Source organism: Labrus bergylta, chromosome 17, assembly GCF_963930695.1.
Source record: "Labrus bergylta chromosome 17, fLabBer1.1, whole genome shotgun sequence".
NCBI lineage: Eukaryota > Metazoa > Chordata > Actinopteri > Labriformes > Labridae > Labrus > Labrus bergylta.
The window spans coordinates 12,399,553-12,420,302 of NC_089211.1; the positions used below are offsets into that span (position 1 = coordinate 12,399,553).

A 20,750-nucleotide genomic window follows, 5' to 3' on the forward strand; every position below is an offset into this window, starting at 1 on the left:
CTCTCTTGAACTAAATGCATAATTTTACTCTAATTATTATAAACAATTAAAATGCATTGAATTTAATAAAGAATATTTTGTATAGACTATTAATCCTTAGGTTTTGGAGTTAATCTCGGATTAGATTTATCAAGATGCCTATTGTAAAGAAAAAGATTATTTTGATCCAGTCTTTTACAAAGATAACATATTTTCAGCCTTATATGGGTTCTAATAACATGTATCACAGAAAATGTGATAAATTTAACGAACCCAAATGGCTACGTCTAGATTAAAACAATGTATGCTGTGTGAAAGATATCTAAAAAATAGAAAAAAACAAACTAGTAGTGTGTACTAGAAATGTCACTGCGCCGTGGTCTTTGAGCAGAGGGTGGCAGTAGTTCACTTTGCTCCGGCATGGCATACTCACTCTAAAATTAAGTAGAAGAAAAGGAACAGAGGGTTCACTTTTCTCTATTTAAAGTCTCACAGGCAACACTTCCGATCGTATTTGTTTTTCATGTGATCTACTCAATCTGTCCACCAATCAGATTTCCGACATAGTATTGTGTTGATGTCTTCGGTATATAACTGTGACATGACTATAATGGTCACTGCCTGTAAATGTCTTCCAATGAAGTCGGAACTGCGTACAGTGTAAGGGCACAGGCCGCCTGGGAGGTTTTACGCAGGGACATTATCAGAACTGTACAACCCGGTAGTCAACCAGAAGTAACGTTTTACTAGACTTTAATCTGCCTAAAGATAGCTAACTGGAAGAAAGTAGCACACGGTGAGTCCATTCACATCGACACCGTGACATTACCTCAGTAGAGTATGTTTTTTTTAGATTGTAGACACACTGTTAAAATCATGTCTACTGTGTTTCGGAGCGCATTTTGTCAAGCTGAGGTTTGAGACAGACTAAAGTGAGTCATGAGCTAACCAGAACAACGTCACCTGGACACCTACAAACTGTGGTCTGGCTTTATGTTGATCAGGAAGTGTCGAGCAAGTCTAAACAGAAACGACTTAAACATGTACAGCCGCCGAAACACCACGTGGTTTATCGATATTGACCGTACCAGCTGATGTTTGCTAACAGAAACGATAACACGCACTGAGGACGTGTCATTTATTTTACCGCCACCAGGGGGAGTTAGAACATAACACAAGAAAGACCTCAATTTAGGGGCCACATTTTCCTTTGTCTTAATTGTCTAACCCCCCCCTGAAAGAGTGCTGTTGTCCTGGCAGTGCTGAATGCTTTAAGCCCGCCTCCATTAAGAGAGAAACAACCAGAAATCAGGCCTAATAAAAACATCCTCAGCCTGAAATCTGGTGTCATAGCCAGCTGGCATCTTGCCCTTTCTCAGGCTGCTGTTCCCACAAGTCTGAGTGTATGTCTGTGGAGGAATGATAATATCAGCAAAACTGGTTCATAATCATCAGGTTCAGTTATGGTTGCACTGCTTTATCCGTTACTCTCGCTTCATTTTGCTTTGTTATTCTTTTTGCATATTAGAGCGCAAAAGCACATACCAATCATTTGACATATTTGGTCAAAGCGCGCTCACCTTTTAACTTTTTTGGTACATGATACATACATTGTTAATGAAGTATTTTGTTTTGTTTTTTTTTTGGGGTGAAAAATGTGACCAATTGAAATGTTCTACTCATAGCACTTTGTTGTTTTTACAGCACATCATCATGTGGACAGATATGAACCATACTACTCCAGGGTCAGCAGGTTAGTCTTAAAAGTTATTGTTCAACTTTAAACCCCAAAACACTGAGCAATCTCAAGCCGTTTTCACATGTGCACTCCGGATAATATCTAGATAATCACAGGAGGAACGCTCCGGAAATTCTCCCGACCTAGCCGTTCACGTATGCTCCTAAGAGCGGGGGACTTTCCCTGTCAGAGGGGACGGGGATCTTGGGATTTCCTGAGGTAAGACGTGACGTAAATAAACAACGCGGAAGACGTTATAATGAGAATATTTGCCTTTATATTAATGCTATGTGTAATCCAATGGAATGACAACATCCACAAAAGAGAGGAGAACAACACACTGACGAACAGAAAACATCATGCAGACGTTTAACTACGTGCACGGAGGTCGTAGTGATCGCGTGCAGACACTTTAGCCGGTCACTATATAAACGTCAATCTCTTCCTATTGGCTCAAATTGAAATCTCCGGAGTATATTCGGCCGCGTTCAGACATCAGCTAACTCGGATTTTCTGCGGAAAAAATACTAGGGGTCTGGCCGGAGAAACTCTGGGTAAAGACTGCGCGAAAAATGCGGCTGTTTGCGTTCACGCGGCCTAAAACCGCCTACCTCCGGGTAGCTAAAACCGGAGTTTTTCATGAGATTTCTGTATGTGTGAAAAGGGTTTCTGCTGTCAAAATTGGGCATTTTAACATGGGTGTGTATGGGACTACCAGGGCTTTTGCATCTAGCCTCAAGTGGACACTCAAGGAGCTGCAGTTTATTGCACTTCAGCCTTGGCTTCATTTTTCAACAACAGAGATTTCCGCTTTGTGATGACATGTAATCGGACTCCAAAGACTGATTTGTGTCTGCGGTTTTACGTATTTGAGGCAACTTTAGCTTGCATAAGAAGTATTCTGACATACCGACACTGAAAATGTCCTGAAATATTTGGGGCGTGTGTGAACACAATCTGCAGAATTTTTCACCCAGTTCTTGATAGTCGTAGTCTCCTTCTGTAAGGTGCATATGTGAACAGGCAACTCTGGAAGACTGGATATGAAACAGTCTGAAAGTAATGTTGATTACTTCATGTGAACTAAAAAATCTAAACAGAGCACAAGGAGTGAAGACGTTTTCACACTGAGTCTGTTTATCGCCCGAAACTGACGCATATTTTAAAAGAAATATGATCTAATGTTGTGTCAATCATATTTATATTCTGACTCCAAAGCTTTCATCTGTCATTATTTTTTGAACAACATCCATCCGTGTGTGTGTGTGTGTGTGTGTGTGTGTGTGTGTGTGTGTGTGTGTGTGTGTGTGTGTGTGTGTGTGTGTGTGTGTGTGTGTGTGTGTGTGTGTGTGTGTGTGTGTGTGTGTGTGTGTGTGTGTGTGTGTGTGTGTGTGTGTGTGTGTGTGTGTGTGTGTGTGTGTGTGTGTGTGTGTGTGTGTGTAAAGACATTTTGTCTAATGCTGCAAATTTACGGAATTAATCTAAAAAAAATATACACATCGGACTCAGTGTGCAAGGTTTCTATGTGTCACGTTTTTCATTGGATAACGGATCTGAAAAACACATCTGACTCATTGTGCAAAGGCCTTAGGACTGATTATTTCTACATGGTTACCTTAAGTGCCTGTTCCTGCTGCCCCCCCGAGTCCATGTTAAACCAAGCTATTTCCAGCACGCTGGCTGTAAGTGCCTTTGTTTAAAATGTTCCACAAGTTGTTGTTCGTCAGTTCTTGAGAGGTAATCAACATGAGAACAATGCTTAAGTAAGCATCATATTCAGTAAGTGCTTGTACTCTCCTCTTGTCCAAGCTTCGGTAGTGGCACCTGTTAAAAGGTTGTTGTTTTTTTTCAGCACCTACAACAAAAATACAAAAGCAGAGAAGTACTTGAAGAAGAATGTTGTGCCATCCTTCCAGTGGAGTTGAGCCACTCGCACAATCTCTGCCAAGTCACACTGAAGCTGTTCTGGTGGCTGCAGCGACACCAAATGCCCCATTTAGACACTTGATCTTTGTGTTTCCTTTATTTTGGCAGCTGCCTGGCAACAGGCAGTCAGACCTGTCTCTGGATTTAATCTCTAGTTAATTTCACTGAATTTAAGTGTGACTTAATCTGCTTTAAAAGACAGGGCGGTTTTGATAGTGTCCCATTACTTTGAAGGAATGCAACACTTTCTCATATTCCAAATGATCACATTCCAGTTAAAGAGGAAATCTAAACTACACCGTCTAAGCTGAGGTGAATGAGTGCATGTACTGTATGTGTGTGGATGTATTTATATGTGATGATGGAGGTCATTATGTTGTCCTGAATGGGGGAGCCTCCAACTCTGTCATTCACCCACCGGGCTGAGAATATAAAGAAGCTACATGCTCCACATTCCTCTCCTCTTCTCACCTCTCCTCTCACTCTCTGTCCTCTCTCCTCTTCACACAAACACTGAGACTGAAGTGGAGTGGGTTGTGATGTTTGTGTTTGTGTGAGTCCCTGTGCATGTGCGCATGTACGGCCATCGGATGAATGGGCTTGAGTGGCGTGTATAACAGCAGAGAAGCACAGAGAACTGCAAAGGAAACTCTCTAGCTATTGAAATGCTGGAAATTTAAGGACTTTCAATGGACCATTGCAGTGTTTCTGCACTTCTTAGTCTATTTACTACATGTCAAGGCTGCTTTGCTGTTGCCTGTCTTCCATAGTATGCTGTAGTGTTGCTGTCAAAGCTGTGGCGTCATGGTGAGATACCCAAGTGTCGGTTATATGAAAGGCCCTTTTTTTTTTTTTTTTTTACAACAAAACAATGAAGCTTTATTTTTAAATTTTTAAATGAAAGCAGCTTCTTGTGTAGATTTTCTTGTGGAATTTCTGGAACTGCATTCACAAAAGTTTGAAAATGATTTATACTTGACTGAATGACTAGAAACTATGCATGCTTTTTGCTAAATGGGGAAAGGCTGGCATGGTACAACAAGTATTTCCTGTAAGTAAAACACTGAATCAAAATGCCAAGCAAGGACAGGTGTATGTTTTGTTTTTAAGACGAAATGTCAAGGAGACAAAAAAAAGTGTCAGGCAAGGAGGGATACAGTGCAGACAGAGGCCAACGCTGAAAGGGAGAGAGGCCTGCTGCTCTGCTTTCCCAGGCTATGCGTCAGGAAGGTTGTATTTTTTTTTACACCATGACCACCACATAGCCCTTTTCCTGGGGAAATCCGAGACAAAATCGAGAGAGGCTGCTGCAGGGAGGGAGAGGAGAACAGGAAAACTAGTCCTGGGAAGCGGGGAGGGTGGGAGGGGGGGGAGTGCAGGTTATGGTGGAGCCCACACAGCATGAGTGACAGAGAAAGAAGCTGGAGTTTTTTTTTTTTTTTTTTTACAGAGCGCTCAGTGGAACACACGCACAGGCAGATGGACACACAAAAAAAAAAAAGCGTGACACACACATGCATTCTTACTTTCCTCTTGTTTCTCTGCCCTTTCATGCACCCTGGCCTTCCTCAGAAATGTGCCCCAAGAGTCGTTTGTGGAGTATTTTGGCTGTAGAATCAGCTGGAATGCAGAGCTAATGCTGGGTTCCTCGACTCTGCAACCTGCCCCGGCTGTTAATCCGATGTTATGGCTGCTCTGCTATGCCTGTTAAAGAAATAATATTTGACGTTATGGCTACTCAGTTATGCCTGTTTTAACAGACGATATTTCTAGTGTATCGCTTGACCCAGAAGCTGAGATTTAGCACACACACAAAAAAAAGATCATTCATGATATCTTGGAAACAAATATTTATCTTTTATAGATAAGTAAGCATTTCGGTGTTAGACTCAGTATAGAATAAACAATAGTTTGTTTGGAGAATTACCTTTTGAGTAGTAAGACATAATATATATTGGCACATCATTATTGGGGGATTAAGTAGAAAGGGCCAAAAGTTGATACCAGCTATCAGGTGCCTCATATGAAAAGAAGGGGGGGGGGGAACTAAAAAGGCCAAAAGGTTTGATGCCTTGTCAAGTTGGTAGAGGTCAAATGTCAGGGTGAAACCCCACCTCAACTTTGTGCGTGTGATCCCACCCTCAGGTCTTGACCCTGCCGTGCTGAGGGACCAGCTCTTCGAGCCATGGAACCGGAGAGACCTGCAGACGGTGAGAGTCCCTTTTCTCAGCGCGTGTCAATTCCACACACAGGCAATATCTAATGTGCCTGTTTACAAAGATAGATGGATGCAGGCTTTGTGCGTCTGCAAGAAGCACTTTACAGGAAGGAGAGAGGAGAGAGAGAGAGAGAGAGAGAGCTTGCACACAGGCATGTTTAGATGTAGGTGAAGGCATGTGTGTGTGCGTGTGTGGGTTAATGAGGAAACCAGAGTGTCTGTCAGTAGGAAGGAAGGAATTTGTGTTGCACTGAATGAACTTGAGATCTGTGTGAGGAGGATATTGAGTGGATGACATCTGTTTTGCAAATTAAGACAAAGCGTTAAAGAGTTCTCACACAGATATTATTTTCCTGTGTAGGAAATGTCTGAGGCCACAGTTTGCATCAAGCTGTAGCTGAGACTCAAAAATTGTGTCACAAGTCTCTGTTGGGTAGAATAATTCACTTGTCCCTTAACTCATTTTACAAACAACTCTGACTCATTTACTTGAAAACATCTGTAAGACAGTTACACTTTTCAAAAGAATGGGTAACTGTTTTATTAAGAAGATGCATTGTTTTTAGATAATCCAAATTATTGCAAATTGCAAATTACTACTTTTGCCTTTATAAGTCAGGACATCTGAAGAGAGAAAGGAAATGTTGGGAGGAGAGAGTAGCAGTTGAAATGCAGCAAAAGCCCGAAGTCTGATTTGAACATAACTCCGCTGCGATGAGAACTATTGCCTCCGTACATGCGGCGCACGCTCCATCTACCAAACCAAACCGACCCCCCCCCCCCCCCCCTCACACCCACCCCCCCCCCCCCCCCCCCCCCCCCCCCCCCCCCCCCTCTTTGCAACAATTAATTATTTTATTTGGATCACCCATTGGTCACTACCAAAGTAACAACTACTCTTCCTGGGGTCCACAAATCTAAATCAAATCACAATCTTAACTGAAGAAAAATCCTAAACATCCCTCTCAAGGTGATTAAAAAGACAATTAAGCTGCCATGTTTTATACAGATTGTTCTCCTTGCTGACAACATGCATTTAACTTCATTTTCTTTCCTCCCTCCCACAGCTACATTTGCTTGCCGTTCAGGGATTTTCAAAGCTGTTTGAACCCCTGGAGGCCTTGCTAGCAATCCTGGAGGGTTGTCCAGGCAAACAGAAGGGCCGGAGCCACCTCTTTGGCCACCAGATACTCGTTGAATTCCAGAAATGGATGAAAGAACATCCTCAGGTAGAAGAGACTAAAGTTACTAAAGAAATGCAATGTAGAGTTTGAATTAATCCATTTCAGAGCTGCACCTCCGGACACTTCATCCTTCATCAACTTTAGTAGTTTTACAGTTGAGAACCTGGGCTAGTATGAGCATCTTAAAGGACCAGTATGTAACTCTGACACCTAGTGTTTAAAATGGGTACTGCAGTCCAAATTCGAAACATAGGAGAGAGCTGTCTCCCCCTGCTTCCTCTTCCCCATAGTCCATGTGCACACGGGTTGCCATGTCATGGACACAGAAGCTTCAGTGTTTAGCCAGCTCTGCATCGGTCTTGGAAACTTTCTGCGCTCTAATCTCTCTCCTTTTGGAAAAACATCTCCTATATTTATCCTAGTCTTAACACGTTTTTAGTCATGGAGCCTATTAGAAAAAAAGATCAGGTAGAATCAGTTATATCTGAACCAGTTCACTTGTCTGCTTCCATCACCGCAACAGCTGGAGGGGCGTTCAAAACAGCGATGTGGGGGTGTCTTAAAACCACCTACCTCCTCTGGTCAAAACAGATATGGACCCTTCTGGACCCCAATCAAAACTTAGAGGGAGGACATACTGGCTGCTGCATTGTTGTGCATGTTTCCTTAATGTCTGATGATGTCGTAAGATCATTTTATAATTTAATTCAGTAGATGGCTTACATATTGCTCCTTTGAAACATATAAATATGTTTACCAACTTTTTTAAGTGTGTTGCTTGAAGGTCATTTAGTGCGCATATTGAAATAATCATTAGGTTTTTAGTAAAATGTTGACACCATGAACCACAATTACAGTCAAGTATTTAATATCTTTTTCAAACATGTTGGTAACAAATTCAAAATGTGTTGCAACCATTCAAGTGTTGTCTCATGTGAGTTAAAAAAAAAAAGATCATCATTGTTGCTTCATGTGTTCATGCTCTTCTTTTATTCCAGTCTTTACGCCTTCATAATGCAATATATCTATTTTAATCTCATTTTTGTGGCATGTTGCTCATATATTGAGTATTTAATATGCCTCCTTTTGATTTGTATCTGTCCACTAGGTGACCCTGAGCGCAATCTCACAGCAGCAAGCAGCGTCACTCCAGCGGCGGGCTCTAAGCTTACTAACAGACAGCCAGCCCAGCTTTGCGGACACTCTCATAGACATTTATCACCTCAGCTCCCTCGATCCAGCCACGCTCAAACTGCACATCATCAGGATGCAGTCTCTTAATTGCTACAAAGAGGTGAGTGCCTCATTTGAAGCTCTCATTATATTTTAAGGCAGGACAATTTAGTCACTGAGAATAACAAGTAACAATTCAAGAAAACGTATTTACAGTTCTTGATCTTCACAGGCAGCAGCACTCAGTGTTAAACTGAATTTACAGAAGGAGCTGAACATGGAGGAGGTGAGACAAAACATGTCAGCAGACTCTGTGTAACCCTTGTGTATTTTTATTCACATGCAGTGAATAAATAAGCAGATTTATGTTAGGTATGAACTTCTATAAAGGGCTTCTCCCAAAATCTCTAACCATTTTCTAAAATGTTCATGTCCATCCTTCTCCTGCAGATGTGTGTGCCACTAATCTTGCAGAATAAATTAGCATCGGCAGAGTGCTTTGTCACAGGCCACAAACACCTAGAACAACAACTGGTCACGCTGCTGGACTCCTGGTGCCACCCAAACTTTAGCGTGGAGCACGTAATCAAGTATGGAGCGTGTATGAACATATTGAATCCCGTGGGATGTGTGCACACGTCAGTGATGTGATGATATGCCTGCTTGTGTGTGTTTCCACAGAAAGTTCCCACGCCTCTCTGTAGCCAAACAGTCCATGGGCCACATCCAAGCCAAACTACTCACCAAACAAGTCTTCAGGCTCGTGGAGAAATTCAACATTGATCCAGGTGTGTGTCTTTGAGTCAGTGGGCACTTGTGTAGTTGTTCCTGTGTAAGGTTACAATTTAAGCTGAAATGATTGTGATCTTGTTTTATGTTCGACACAGGACTGTGTCCCCGTGCTCTGCACAAAAGAAGGCTGGACTCTCTGCGTTTCCTCATGTACAAGAGATTTGTGGAGGTAAATTATGCATCTGACCTTCTGTTTATTATCACATTCATAGATTAGATCACCTGTTCAAGCACAGTGTTAATCCTCACACCACTTTCCAATTTAGTCATAGTCTCCTGACGAAAGTGTCCTTTATATTTCACATATTAGTCATTTGTTATTGGTTTAATTTAGTCAGTTAGTCACTGACTAAAATTGCACATCATTTATTTTCAGCAACAACATTTCGTCAATTAGATGATGAAGTAATATTATTTATCAAATCGTCAAATAGCGGAGTTTCGTCTCGTCATCGTCATAGTTGACGAATTTAAAAAGACCTTTGTTAACAAATATTCTCATCATTTATTTCGTTGAGGAGATTAACACTGTTCAAGCAGTAACTTGCAGTTTTGTAATACTACTGAAATGGAAACGAGAAGTCCTTTCTGATTCCCCCCCCCTACACACTTCACAAACCTTTTTCACAGTACAGTCATACATAGAGCAATGAAAACATGGAATGCTTTGCCATTGTTCTTGACTAAATTAACACAAAAATTACTATTTTTAAAAAGCAAACAAAGAAACACCTCAGGGCATCATAACTCTAAGATATGAACATAGGGGTTGGTAGTTTATCTTTGTGTGCTTATTTAAATACCTGTCTTGTGTTTTTTGATATTATTATGGTTGACAGAATTGATTGTAAAGTTTAATTGTATTTTCTAAAAAAATATTGATTAGAGTAAGCTATTTTGGTAATGCCCTCTTCTAAATGTGATGGTTTGTATGGACTGTAGTGCTTAATTATGTTTTTCAAATGTACATTTTATATTCATGTTAATTTTTTTCAATGTGGATCCCAGGAAGAATAGCTGAGCTCTGACATGAAGCAAAAATAACGACTGGGAAGTGGTGGACGAAGCAAACTGAGTGTGCTATACGACCCTATGAGACATATTTGCCTTTATGTCAATGCTGTGTGTAGTTCAACAGAATCAGAATATCAACCAAAGAGATTTAATTACGAACAAAAGACAGTTTAATTACGAACATAGAGATCTTACTGATCACATACGTACAGTCTATGGTAGTGCAATAATCACAGGGAAAAGAAATGTCGCTACCTGCTACCACTCGCTAGAGCTGAATTATCTGAAGAATATCCTGCTGTGTTCTCATATCAGCTTACTCAGACTTTCTGAGGAAAACAAACTTGGGGGGCTGGCAGGAGAAACTCTTGATAAAGTCTGAGGGAACTCTGAGTTCATAAATGCTGATTCTCGTGAATATTATCAGGAGTTTTTCATGAGTTTTGTTCAATTGTGAAAGCACTAACAGGCTCATTTTCACTTCTTAATTTCACTTCTTAAATGTTGGTGGCTGTACTGATTTTTTTAATTTTGTAAAATGTTTCGATGCTTAAGTGCTTCATTCCAACTTTTTAATTTCCTTTGTGTTCAGACGAGGACAATATATCATTCATCATTCATTTATTAAAACAAAGTTGTATTGGGATGTTGAAACTCAGAAAACGACACTAAAACAAACACTGGATCTTTTTATTTATTTAGGCTACTGAAGTTTAACAAAGTACATATAGGAAGCAAAGCATTGTGTACCCAAGTGTTTCACGGTTTTACTGTTTCTTAGAAATGCTTATTCCACATTTTTGGCTTCCGACTCGGATCTCATGTTCCCTTCTTTTGCACATACATGTGTTTCCTTTAATCACTGTCAAACTTGTGGTAATTCCGTCTTTTTAGCCAACAAAAGCTGGTAACAGATCTCTGTGAAATCTCAGTTGATAGGGTCAAGCAATTTCCTGCAAACACGAGCAGATGAAGCATTGCACCTTTTTCCTCACTGATTAACTTCAGTTTCAGCAATGCAAATATTTTCAGAGCTGCAGAATGAATGAATAATTCTGTATTTCCATATCCAATTTTATTTCAGAAAGGCATGACAGAGGACAACTGGTGTGACCATGTCCAAGTAAGTGTTTCTCTTGTGTAGAGATGAACAGCATCAATGAGATGTGCAGGATGCCACATTTTTCATGTGCTTTATGTTGGTGTAGTACGTGGTGGCAGATGACCCCGAGCTGCAGATCGTGTTGGTGGAGATGCTGGTGAAGTACGATGGTCTTAAGAAAGCTTCTCAATGGTCCTTGAGATACAACATCCCCAGACATCGACTCCCCATCGGGCTCTGGGATACGCAGCAGAGTCTACCGCCTGAACTACAGTGAGTTGGCCAAGATATGCATAGATTAACTTATTGTGCAATCTGTGAGGACGTACAGGCTGTGCTTTTTTTTTTTAATCAAGAGGGACAGGATCAGTCACAGATTTTTTTTTTCTTCCTGTCATGCAGCAGGGAGCTTTGTTCACCACATCCGCTTTTCACCCATTGCATGCCAGTTTGTTGTCACCCATGTAGCAGCAGCCGCTCAATTGAGCTGACATATGTGTTTGATTTTTTGATGATGTACAGATAAGAGGCCATACATTAAGACACTATGATCTAATAATCTTTCACAAACAAGGCATTTAAAATGCTAACACTTAGCAGCTGCTGTTACTCTCTGTCTGATTATAGAGATAGTGACAGATGTTTAGTATCCAGATTTGCCCGACTCAGTTCTGTTGCATTTGTCCTCTTGTTTTGTGTTTTTTTGGACTTTCCATCATTTATGTTCTTTCAGCAAATGTGCATTTAAAGCTCCGTCTACCTTTTTTTGTATTTGGAACCTGTCTCAATAACCGACCTTGTTCTGGACTTCTCTTTGTGTTTTTACATTTTCAGCCTGTTTCTCCAAATGTAAATCTTTTGGCTCATTGCAGCCCATTTCTATATGATATACATTCGCCCTTTTAATGCATGGTTGTGTGTGTGTGTGTGTGTGTCTTTTACCTATCTTTATGTTTTTTATTGTGCCAACTCAAACAAATGCACACGTTTGCCTTTGCTCAGACAGATACATCTGACTGATCCAGCACAAGCGGAGAAGTGGATTCCCTCTCAGTCTCACTGTGAGAGGTTCTACCAGGTACCGATCACCAAAGACAAAGTTCATTTTGTGGACTCACAGGATGCTCTGCAGAGATGTCGAAACATTGTGCTGAAGGTAATGAGAAATAAAAGGTCGGTTAAAAAAGGGTTTTGTGTCTCTTGTGTATTTAGCTTCTGTCTTATCCATCATTTCTTTACCATTTCTCAGGAAGGTGGTGTGGTAGGAGTTGACATGGAGTGGCAGCCAACGTTTGGCTGCATCTCGACTCAGAGAGTTGCCCTGATTCAGATCGCAGTTTGTGAACAGGTTTTCTTATTAGACCTCTGTGCCAGTGGATTCTGTCAACACCCAGATACAATCAGCTTCATCAGGTCTTTGTTCTCCCAAAGAAATGTTCTTAAACTTGGTAAGAAACAACTTAATGAATATCAACTTTATTATTGTTTTTTTTAAATTTCTTTTTGACCGTCAGTCTTCCTCTTTCAGGTTATGGTATGTCAGGAGATGTCAAGTGTCTTGTGGCCACCTGGCAGCAGTTTTTAGAGGAGCCACTGAAAATGGAGGGGATGCTTGATCTTCTTAATGTACACAAGAAGGTAACTTAAAGGAGCTTGTTTGTGTTTAGTTTGCGTAGGGATAACTGGGGTACATACTCTGTACTGCAGCTGTTGTCAATCAGTTTGCCAGAGTTATAGGTATGTAGCTGGATGTGTAGTCCCTTGGGAGCATAGGAATGTGGAAATGGAAACATGGGTCTGTAACTGATGAGTTTACTTTACCATCTGCTGCGGCATGCCGAAGGTTGTTGCAAGACATTAAAAAGGAAAGGACTGTTCAAAAGTGTATCGCTTAGAGTCTTCCATTATAACTAATTCTAGATTTTAAAACATTATAAGGTTATCGTAAAGGTCATTGCAAGAATAAAAAAAAACCTGTGTCTTTGTGCAGAAATGTTCAACACAGGCCTATATCTTGTGTTTACCTTACCTTACCTTACCTTTTACCATACCTAGATTCAGCATGCTAAAGTCAAACTGACACAAAATGGACCAAAGGAGGTGCTGGTGGGAGAGGATTCTGCAGAGAAAGGCCTCAGTCTGCTGGTACAACAGGTTCTTGGAAAGCCTCTGGACAAGACTGAGCAGATGTCCAACTGGGAGAAACGGCCGCTGCGCATCAGCCAAGTTCGATATGCAGGTGAGATTGTATGCATGCACAAAACCAAACAGTAACAGGTAGACAAATTGCCACTTATCGTTTGAAGATAATATAGGATAATAATTCCAATAAGATGGAAGTTTATCGAAAAAGGAAATACTTGTGCCAGGTTTCTTCAACATTACAGCAACAAAAAAGAGTAACACCAAAGAGCTTCATATATAAGTGAAATGCAAAAAACCTTATGTGTATTATAAAGTATTTTCACCATGGAATATCACAGCTTCTACAGTTCATTTTTATTGCCCCTGACAAAGTGCAAGCCCATAAATTAGACCTCTCTCTCTCTCTGTTGTTTCTCCTTTTAGTGGCAGATGCCTGTTGTCTGCTGGACGTGTACTCTGTCCTCTCCAGAAACCCAGCATACTTTGGACTACCAGCTGACCTGTGCAGCGTCTCCTCAAAACCACCAGAGAAGAGCGGAGACAAGAGGCACAAAGAGAAACAGTTCAAGCAGACGAAGCAGAGACATGGCGCAGAGGTCAGAAGGCCATTTGCATTTCTGCCATGCACGTTGTTAGAACAGTTCATAATTTGATGCAGTCCCCATGGATAGTTAATGCTTTAAGGTTTAGAATGTGACGATAAAAGATGAAATAGCAAGTGTTTTGGGGGGTTCATTGCACATATAATAAGATGAAGAGGTTAAATTAGGAGGTAAGAAAGAATCACTTTATATCCTTTACCTGCTCTTCACTCTGACATGTTTGTATGTCTCTGAAAAATATGGACACACTCTCAAACATAGGCTCCAAACATCAGCCTAAAATGTTTTGACTTGGGCTTTCAGCACTACTTAGGTAATTGCGATTAAAGAAGGTCTGAATTGAATGCTTATTTTTTTTATCATGATTAGTTGCATGCTGTTTTGTTCCTTAAGGCGCACTGTGGATAAGCCTCCACAGTGTCTCCCTGATGGAAAAGAGCAACACTGCTGCATCTTTGAATGTCTCACTTAAAAAAAACTCTCACACAGCTCAGCTGACGTTTCAAAAGTAATATCCAGCGCTTGGCTTCATCCTGTTCAATTGGAGGAGGCTGAGGCATGCTGTCCATTTGTATATACAGCCCATGGTTTGACCAAGACTTTTCAGCAGTTCCTCTCAGCTCCATGGGTGCAGATGTAAAGCTCAGCCTGTGCTTTGACCTCCACTGCACTGCGGTGCAAGTGAAAAGAAAATCCCCCTGTGGGGATCAGTTTAAGTATCACATTATTGTCTCTGTCGATTTAGGAATGTCAGGGGGCTCAATGGGTCAGTCCCCCCCGCTCCGAAGCAGAGAAAGGCCTCCTGTGTGGCGAGAAGCCCCAGGAGCCCCAGAACACCCCTCCTCTGCCCCCCCAGCAGTTGCGGGTGGTGTGTGACAACATGCTCCAGGGACTGGGGAGGTACCTGCGCTGTTTAGGAGTCGATGTTGTCATGTTGGAGAACACTGATGATCACAGAGAAGCAGCAAGGGTTGGTTCACAGTCAAAATGGAAAACATACACATTTACAAAAACGTACTCACATTGCCAAAATTATAATTATAATTATAATAATAAATAATTATAATATAAAAGCAATAATAGCAGTACTGAATTTATGTGTATTTGTTGTGTTTCAGTTAGCACAAGCTGAAGGCCGTGTCATACTCACATGTGGACAACCGTTCCAAAGTGTAAGTTAAAACCATTATGAACCATTTTAGATACATTTGTGTGTGTTTTGCTTGTATTCACTTTGTTTCTTCTCTCTGCCCTGCCTAGTTGCGGTCCCAGGTGGGAGAGGGTTGCTGTCTGTCCCTGGACTGTTCAGAAAAGGCCAAAGACCAGGCCGTTCGAGTCCTCCGACACTTCAATGTCCATCCCACTCCAAGAGATATATTCAGCCGCTGCCAGGTAAAAAAAAAATTCCTGCTCTCTTTTTGAAACGATCTGGTGGCATTGACTAAGTTGTGTGCCACAAATCCAAAGATGAATCAATACATACAGACGGAGAAGTAGATGTTGCAGTGGGCATAAGTAAGTCATAAGTAATCAAGCAGAGGTTTAACATGAAGGACAACGGAGAGAGAAATAGGAAAAAGCTTTAGTCTCATGATCAGTGAGAGGTAAAATAAAAGTGACTACCAAGGCAAAACTTGTGTGGTTTAAAATACTGCAGAACTGGTTCCTTAACGAGAACATAGCTTGTGGTTGCTGTTGTGTTTCGTTGAATGCTTAGTGAAAGGGGAAGCAATAAAAATATGATGGGAGTGGGAATAGAAACCTTTATTTTGTTTTCTGTGAAAAAATAGAGGGGGGCGGGGGGGGGGGGGTGCTTGACAAGCTGAACTTTGGTTATCAAAAACAGACTCTTTTGGACCTGGAATGTCCCTTCTCTGTTGGGAAAGCTAGTGCAAAGAGGTAAAGGAGACACAGAAAGGGTTTTGCATGTCCCATATGGCGTTGGAATGTCTGGCAGACCCCAGGAGGAGCTGGAGGTCCCGGCTGGAGTCAAGTACTGTCTCAGTTACGTTGTTTATCCTGCTGCTAGCACATTTAGCGGTACAAGTGGTGGAATGGATTAACAGAAGGATGAGATTTGTTTTGGAAAGAGGGAGGGGGCAATGATCGTGCAATCAAACGTGCATTATTTCTTGAAAGAAAGATATGTCACCATGCAGAATTGTGGGTAATGAAGGGAACCTGGAAGAGAAATTCAACTTGATATTGATTCAACTGGATTATTACTTTGTCATAGAAACATCATTTTCCTCTCTTAAATAAAATAACATTATTTACTTGCTCATTTATACACGTCCTCATGACATGTGCCTTATTGTGTTATCCTCTATTTGGATGATGTTTGTGGAGCTTGGATAAGATGTTTGTTAGTCAGCTTGTTGCTGCTCGTCATTGTCAGATTTATGATACCTGACCTGGAGGTATCTCCTTGGGTGGCTGTTTCGGGTAACTCTTGTGTCATGACGTTTGTGTTTTTTTTTTTTTTTTTCTGTCTGCAGCAGTGGTTGTGACTGGGAGGGATGTTTTTGCAGGACATGTTTCTAATCTTGGGTGTTCTTGGCTGCTCCTGGTAGGGGGCCTCAAAATGTGTCAAGATGCACCACTGGATGCATTTGTCTCAGAAGAAAAAAAATACTGGACCACCTTGATGCTGTCTCCTGTCTGTATGTTACGATGATGATGGCACACATAAAACTAAATCTCCCTGAAACGACCAGTGGCCAAATGGTCATTCGACCACATTTCTTATTTACTGCTCATTCACACTTCAAGCCAAATGTGACACAAGTGTTATACAACTCTTGTAACTGCTCTGCCTCCGATTTCTCTCATCAGTTCAGACTTCAAACATCGGCAAAACTTTAGTGTGGGCTATACCCTTTTACGACCTCGACCTGTCGTTTCATAAGTGTAGTTTAAAATCTGTTTGAAAGCATTATTCAGACATGGCAGCTAAGGGAAGAATAGACGGGCCTTTGCTTTTCTTTATTCAACATTTTCAGCAGGTGATATTTTCAAGGTTGTCATTTAATTGTGTCATTCTTTAAACCGAAGACCAGAAGTAAAAGACACAGGGCACTGGTGGAACAGTAGCTGGAGGCTGTGGTCCTCCAGGCGGGCGGCTTAGGGTTCCAGTCCGACCTGTGGCTCTTTTCCCGCATGTTGTTCCCCCATATTCTCTCTCTCCCGACTCTATCCACTGTCTTATCTCTCCAATAAAGTTACAAAGAGAAGCCCAAAAAAAAAAAAAAAAAAGTAAAAGACTGTTTTCAAGCACTTTGCTTTAAGAGTTTTGGTAAAAGTTTGTTACAGTTTAATGGTTTAATTTTTAATTACAACAGTCTTTCAGGTATTTGACTAGTGAATAAACACCATGTGTTTTTTTTTTCTGTAACTGAAAGAGTGCCACCCTGGGGCTGCTCCATGGCCCACCCAGGCAAAGTTAACTCCTTTGTTATCTGATTGTGAAGTCTCTGATTAGCAATGGATGGGTTAGTTTCTCCCCCCTTTGTCTCTGTGTGATTCTCCCTCATGCAAATACACCACTGATGAATGTTGTGTGGAATGAGAAGGGAAAGAATACAGAAGACAGAGAAGAGGAGATTAGCAGGGACTTGTCAGGATTGTGCAGGAAAAGGGTTGATGTTTGTTTCTGAGTATCAATAGGCCCAACAGAGATTTTCGAAGGCATAGGAATGTGTGTGTCCTCCATGGAGACCAGGAGAGGGAGAGGGAAATGTAGAATTGCCTCCTCATATGAATCTGCATAATTGTATTTACAGCATTTACATTGAGGAAATGGAGGGAAAACACTACATTCAATTTCAAAATCATTTCAAATGGTGTTTGATTTTTCTATCAAAGAGGTTTATAATCAGTGTATCTCTGAGACACCAGTAAACTGATTTTTGTTTCGTGTAAGCCATTTGAAATATATAAAAAGATGTTTTTGTATTATTTCTTGAAGAGGAAAGGTCTATTTATTTATACAGTTATCAATGTGAGGTGTAAACAGGGATTTGTCATGTAACTGCATAAAGGCTCATCAATTCTTAACTGATGTTAACTAGCTTATTCTAAAAGTACTGTGATAGTTTGTATGTACATCAAACATGGCGGAAGTGTTGTATATAAGATGAGCTGGATCATTTTGGACTTTATTCATCCCTGAGGGAAATTCTGGTTTATACTCTGTTATTTAGAGACATGCTTCTCACTCAAAACCCACACATGCACAAACACAGAAGTCAGAGTAGGGCTGCTACATAGTGCCACGTAGGGAGTGCTGTAGAGCAGTTGAGGGTTTGGTGCTTTGCTCAAGGGCACCTCAGCAGTAATCAGGAAGTGCCCTGGCACCGCTTAAGCTACCAGACCAACTTCAATATTTAATACACTAGGACTCGAACCGGTGACCCTCAGGTTCCCAACGCAAGTCCCTACTGACTGAGCTACTGTCTAGAGAGATACATTAATTGTTAAGGCTGAAAAAACATGTAGGCAAGAACAATATGTAATCTTTTTTTAAGCATGGGTGGTGAAATTTAGAAAAACAATTGGTGCTTATAGAATGCCAGTGGAAGGCAGGATACTAACGCCCCTGTTACGTCGCAGCCAGAGAGACGCAGAACAGTGTTGAGTGTGTACATGCATGTCTGTGTGGTTGAAGCTCCCGCTGTTTGCTTACACACCATATTTTTTCATTCGTCATTACTGTGATTAGAAAGAAAAAACGGCTCTTTCTAGAAGAACGAATATCTTCAATCCATACGTAGTTAGATTTTTATCCCCCGGTTATGGCCGCAACCTTCCCTTTGTTACGGTCTAAGCGAGTGTCTCTGTTAATCTGGTCCTGACTACAACACTAATGTAAGTACAAGGGTGTAATGGCGGCGAAACTTTGTTACAGTGTTGTTGCAGAAACCGCAGTCTATATAGGGCTAGTTTTAATCGCACCTGCTTCTGGTTTGTAGCCACATTTTATATATTATCATTAGGTTATGTGTGAAAACAAACCAAATGTGTTTCCTTTTATAGTTACAAAGGCGGTTTTGTTTAAATAAAAACAGTTCAGCTTTCAGAACAGTGTCAAACAAATATTGTTTTTAGGTCACAAAGATATGTCTTTGTTACTCTCTTATGGAATTGAAAACCAGAGGATGTGAAGAGGCAATTTATTAGCTTATTTGAATGCATGATATGTAATTAAATACATGTTCTGTTTTTATTAAACCTTTACTTTATTAAAGTTTTTATTTACAATGTATTTACAGTATAAAAGGGGGTTCTCTTGAGGACACTTTCTCAAATCATAGAGAGAAAGAATTGGTGTCGTCTGCATCTTGTAAGCTGTTAGGGTAGAATGGTGGAGTTGGCAAATGGTCCATTTCAGTTTCCCCATTCAGCTGTATCCTATTCCTACAACTAATGCCCGCTGCGTCTATGTTTCCATGCACACACAAACACACACACACACACACACACACACACACACACACACACACACACACACACACACACACACACACACACACACACACACACACACACACACACACACACACACTTCCGTTGGGCTTCACAGATCCATCAGATGTCCCGTACTGGCCTTTTATAGACATGTTGAGATAGCCGAGATATGTTGACAGATAGACATGAAACCAACCAAACACACTCAAACTATACAGTGGAAACCTAAAAACTTACAAATACATGCTGACAACACAACAACAGACCCACAAATACAGCAATTAAGAGCACACATACACACACACACACACACATTATGACACATATGCACACAAAGTCAGACGATGGTGCAGACACTGTTGCAGCAGAAACCCTGGTTCCCACGCACCAGACTACTGGGGAAGTGAAAACAAGAGCAACAGGAACCGCCACACCGTGAGAGGGAGGGGTGGGAGAAATGGGGAAAGGAGAGGGGGGGAGGGAGGGAGAACTGAGAACAGAGGTGATGGCAGGGAGGTAAAAACAAAACAAAAAAAGGCTGTAAGCACACAGCAAATGAGAAGGAGCAAGTGATTCAGAGATAGGAAGAAAGAGAGGAAAATAACCTTGAGCAGTTGAGACAGTTTTTTTGGGAGATTGTGCGAGAGTGTCCAGAAATAATCCGCTTTTGTGAAGGCGAGATGAGTGTTTGTTGAGTGAGGAAGAGCTGGAGGAAGAGAGGGTGTCTGAGAAAGGTGGCATTGAAGGAGGGCTGGAGGAGGGCGAGGCGATAGAAAGACTTGTTGTCTATGTGCTTTGATCTACAAAGAGGGCCGCGGGCTGAGAAACAGGAGGAATGTGAGAGGTTGAAACATGTTTAAAGTTACCCGTCAATAGCTGTGTGTGTGTGTGTGTGTGTGTGTGTGTGTGTGTGTGTGTGTGTGTGTGTGTGTGTGTGTGTGTGTGTGTGTGTGTGTGTGTGTGTGTGTGTGTGTGTGTGTGTGTGTGTGTGTGTGTGTGTGTGTGTGTGTGTGTGTGTGTGTGTGTGTGTGTGTGTGTGTGTGTGTGTGTGTGTGTGTGTGTGTGTGTGTGTGTGTGTGTGTGTGTGTGTGTGTGTGTGTGTGTGTGTGTGTGTGTGTGTGTGTGTGTGTGTGTGTGTGTGTGTGTGTGTGTGTGTGGTCAGTATCAGGATGAACAAAAGACACTGTCTATATGTGTAAATATTCTCACACAGCTTTTTTTTTTAGATGGTCACCGAAATGTACAGTGTTACAATTTGGTCACTTTTGGTTTCAAGCTGTGAAACCCTAAAATACATTATCTCACTTTTGCAGACCTCTTCCAAATCTGTGTTTGTCTGGCTACTTGCAAATGTGTGCCATCTCGGTGCATGTGCTTCCTTTTTTCGTATAGTGACAAAACTAGGGTCAGA

At 41.3% G+C, this 20,750-nt stretch overlaps 1 protein-coding gene across 1 annotated transcript in view; it reads left to right on the top strand.

Moving 5' to 3' along the window:
- The first annotated feature begins 669 nt into the window (after positions 1–669).
- exd3 (exonuclease 3'-5' domain containing 3) overlaps positions 670–20,750 on the top strand; it is a 45,134-nt gene continuing 25,053 nt past the window's right edge. Inside the window, exons 1-19 of the mRNA XM_020638053.3 lie at positions 670–775; positions 1,684–1,732; positions 5,789–5,853; positions 6,929–7,090; positions 8,154–8,339; positions 8,451–8,504; positions 8,669–8,808; positions 8,900–9,006; positions 9,106–9,179; positions 11,109–11,147; positions 11,233–11,399; positions 12,129–12,282; positions 12,376–12,574; positions 12,655–12,764; positions 13,182–13,365; positions 13,695–13,867; positions 14,619–14,843; positions 14,992–15,045; positions 15,134–15,265. Coding sequence (XP_020493709.2) covers positions 1,693–1,732; positions 5,789–5,853; positions 6,929–7,090; positions 8,154–8,339; positions 8,451–8,504; positions 8,669–8,808; positions 8,900–9,006; positions 9,106–9,179; positions 11,109–11,147; positions 11,233–11,399; positions 12,129–12,282; positions 12,376–12,574; positions 12,655–12,764; positions 13,182–13,365; positions 13,695–13,867; positions 14,619–14,843; positions 14,992–15,045; positions 15,134–15,265 — 2,265 coding nt within the window. The 5' untranslated portion in view covers positions 670–775; positions 1,684–1,692. The remainder of the gene's footprint in view (positions 776–1,683; positions 1,733–5,788; positions 5,854–6,928; positions 7,091–8,153; positions 8,340–8,450; positions 8,505–8,668; positions 8,809–8,899; positions 9,007–9,105; positions 9,180–11,108; positions 11,148–11,232; positions 11,400–12,128; positions 12,283–12,375; positions 12,575–12,654; positions 12,765–13,181; positions 13,366–13,694; positions 13,868–14,618; positions 14,844–14,991; positions 15,046–15,133; positions 15,266–20,750) is intronic.